Below are 3,322 nucleotides of genomic sequence, written 5' to 3'. Positions count from 1 at the left end.
GCTTATGGCAACAGCACCATCGAGAGCAGCCTTCCTCAGCCTAGCCCCCAGATATGTTGAACTGCAACTCCCACCACTAGGATGGAAGGTGTAGTCCAACGTATCTGGGCTGCACCGAGTCAGGAAAGGACAACTGAAGGAAAACCAGGCAGAATGCACTCTCAGTTGAAAGTCTGCAGGCAATAAACATAAGAATCGATTGAAACAAAGTCAGCAAAAGTTAAGTCAGGTCACTGGACCAGCTTGTGTGCACTCAAGAGGAGGTGATAGGTCAGTGGCAGAACACATGCTTTGCAGTTCAATCTGTCATCCCCAGCTAAAAGGATCAGGGGCAGGTAATGGAGAAGAAGGAGACCTGCATAAGACCCGGAAGAGCCACTGCCAAGCAGAGTAGGCAACACTGAGCTCAATGGGAAATGGCCAGACCTTGCTAGGAACTCCGCTGGGGATTTGCAGGGATAGCGAGTGTTTATAGATGTACAGAATCTATTAAAACCCCATTACAGATTCTGGACCTTAAACACAGATCCAAGTACTGTGTTTAAGGGTCCAAAATCTGGATAACACAGATCCAAGAACTGCAAATCATTCTGTTAACTTCCCTTTACCTCGTGGGATTAAACAGGGTGCACACCTAAACCAAATGAAAAGCAGCATCAATAAAAAAATGAGTGCAGTGATTAAAGACCAAGTTACTAAGAGACCAGTTCCTTCCAGAGTTGGATGCCATTTGCATGGTGTTTCCCTGGGCACAGAAGGCAGCCAGGCAGTGCAAGGAGCCCCAGTATATCATGACAGCCACCAAAGTGTTCATTTGTGCATGCATGCTCACACATACACACACACACATACACAGACAGTGTGGAGGCAAAGTGCAGTAGTTTTACTGAGAGATCTTTTGCAACCTGCTCCATGCACCAACAAGGATGCTGGTTCTGTTCCAAGCAACACAGGATGGGGCATGTCCGAGAGAGAGAGATTATATAAGGATGTTGAACTTCCTTCAGCTGGAGGGTCAAATTCTACTTTGAAGAAGCTCTCGGGGCTGCATTCCAGGGGTGGGTGGGGTTGAAGTCAAAGAGGGTGAACAAAAGGCAAGAACGGTCAAAACACCCGAACATTTTAGCTTAAAGCTCTTACTGCCAGTTACTCAACTTGAACAATAAGGAAAAAATGCACAAAAGCTGGGACATCACCAAACGATCCATGGCTGAAGGAAAGGGGTGTGACCACGCGGTGAATCCCAGAAGATCCGATGAGGGCTGCAGACGGGCTAGGTTTGGTGCCTAGGCCTGGGTTCTGCAACCCTGAATTTTTAAAAAATGGCTCTTGCATGGTGGCAGTACTGATGGTAGCGACTAAGACTCATGCCACCTGACTGCAGCATCAAGTCATAAAAGACAGCATTCGGCTACCAATGCACATCTCGTACACAGATTTCTGGAGATTCTCAGCTTTTGCTAGAGACACCAGCACCCTATTTAACAACTTGCCTAGCAATTCCAAGCAGATGAGCAAGTGGAGCGGTGACGGACAGACCGACCTTTCCAGTCCTGCCTCTGCAAGTTTGCTTAGCTTAAATGCTGGCTTCCCCTTCTTTCCAGCCAGCATGGGAACACAAGCTACCAACCTTCTAGCAGGCTAGTAAAAACAGCAATTTCAAGTTAGTAAATGTTGTGGGTTTATTAACAAGGCACCTGCTGTGTTTGTTTTCGGTATACAATTTAAATGTACACCAGCAATTGCTATGTGGAAACATAAGAAGCTAGGGATGGTCCCTCACCACCAACCATCACAAAAAAGCAAAGTACCCTGCGCTCAGGGGAGCAGGACTTCCTCCAAAACAGCTGCTAACGCTACCCATGTGCACTACATGCACCATTCTCCCCTCATTATGCATTTCAGCTCTTCTCCCCAATCCCTGATACGAGGTTTAGATTCTGAATTCCAACTTCTTCACAAAACAGTACTGTGTAACAACATGTAACAATTTAATATATAAATTCACACAATTGTAAAATGTAACCAACCAATATACAATATGAAGATTAGTTGTAATTCCAAATTCCATTTGCATCCCCTTTTCCACAAAATGTTATGCCCAAAGCGGCTTACAGGAAGGTAAAACCAATAATCAATAGAACAGTTGAAATGTATCAAACACACAGTTTCAAGATCTACAGTTAAGACAGTTAAAACAGCAGTCTCAGACTTATACAAAACTTTAAATGGCAAACCATGGAACATTAAATGCCTTTCTAAACAAATATGTTTTCAGAGCCTGCCAAAATGCAGGCAAGTTTGGATGTTAGGCACCAAACAATTACCCTTTCCAGTATAAAGTAGAGATCAGTGTTTGTGATTCTAGTTTGGATATTTAGTGCAGGATTCCAGTCTCCTCTGGGACTGGAGCCAGCATGCCTATACAAATATATCTAACCTTGCCCTTGACCAGAAAGTCTTATAATATATAATGGAAAAACCAAAGACACACAAAAAAAGAGACCACACATAATCACACAGCCAACTCACAGTAGTAGATGATTAGTTCACCCATGGACAGCCACTCAACTGTTACCTTTCTTAGACAGCCGTTCCACTCGCCGTGCCTCAATCTTGTCGCATTTCCGATACCTGTCAGTCAGCCAGACAGACAGTGTCAGAGCAGTGAAAAGTTCCAAACTCAGACTCTTTTAACCCACTGTTTCGGGAAGCAGAGGAAAACCAGACCTTTGCTTTCCAACAAACATCAGGCAATAGTAGATGGATTTTGTCATACAGACAAAGCTAGTCACTGGAAACAAGGGCTAACAAGTTGCTGAACTATTCCTCCAAAAGGAAGGAAGGACCACCTGAGAAACAAAATGAACGGGCATTCTTTCCACCAAGAAACCAATGAGTGGAAAAAATGCTCTCAAAAAAACAGGAGGCATGTTCTCAAGTGCTTGCAAAATGCTTTAAAAAGCCCCGCACATTTCAGGAAAATATTTAAAACCATTCTGCAAGTTGCAACAATTTTTACAACCACATCTCAAGTTCCTATTAGTAATAACCCATAACCATGAAAAATATATTCAGCATGGGTTCTTATTTTTGAACCTACTATTATATATCTAAAGGAATGCTTGCGCCCATATATGCCCTCCCGCCCCTTGAGATCAGCAACGGATGCCCTTCTCCGGGAACCCTCTGTGAATGATATTAGGAGGGTGAATACCCGGAGGAGGGCTTTCTCTGCGGTGGCGCCCCATCTATGGAATGCGCTCCCCAGAGAGGTCCGCCTGGCGCCGTCGTTATTTGTTTTTCGGCGCCAGGCTAAGAC

The 3,322-nt window shown here is 44.4% G+C and overlaps 1 protein-coding gene across 1 annotated transcript in view; it reads left to right on the top strand.

Moving 5' to 3' along the window:
* KMT2B (lysine methyltransferase 2B) overlaps positions 1–3,322 on the top strand; it is a 61,642-nt gene that overhangs the window by 23,049 nt on the left and 35,271 nt on the right. The window contains 1 exon segment of the mRNA XM_044434826.1: positions 2,901–2,933. Within this exon segment, the coding sequence (XP_044290761.1) occupies positions 2,901–2,933 (33 nt within the window).

This window comes from Varanus komodoensis, unplaced genomic scaffold (genome assembly GCF_004798865.1).
Source record: "Varanus komodoensis strain SLA01 unplaced genomic scaffold, ASM479886v1 scaffold29_1, whole genome shotgun sequence".
Taxonomy (NCBI): Eukaryota; Metazoa; Chordata; class Lepidosauria; order Squamata; family Varanidae; genus Varanus; species Varanus komodoensis.
This window is presented reverse-complemented; position numbering and strand designations above follow the sequence as displayed.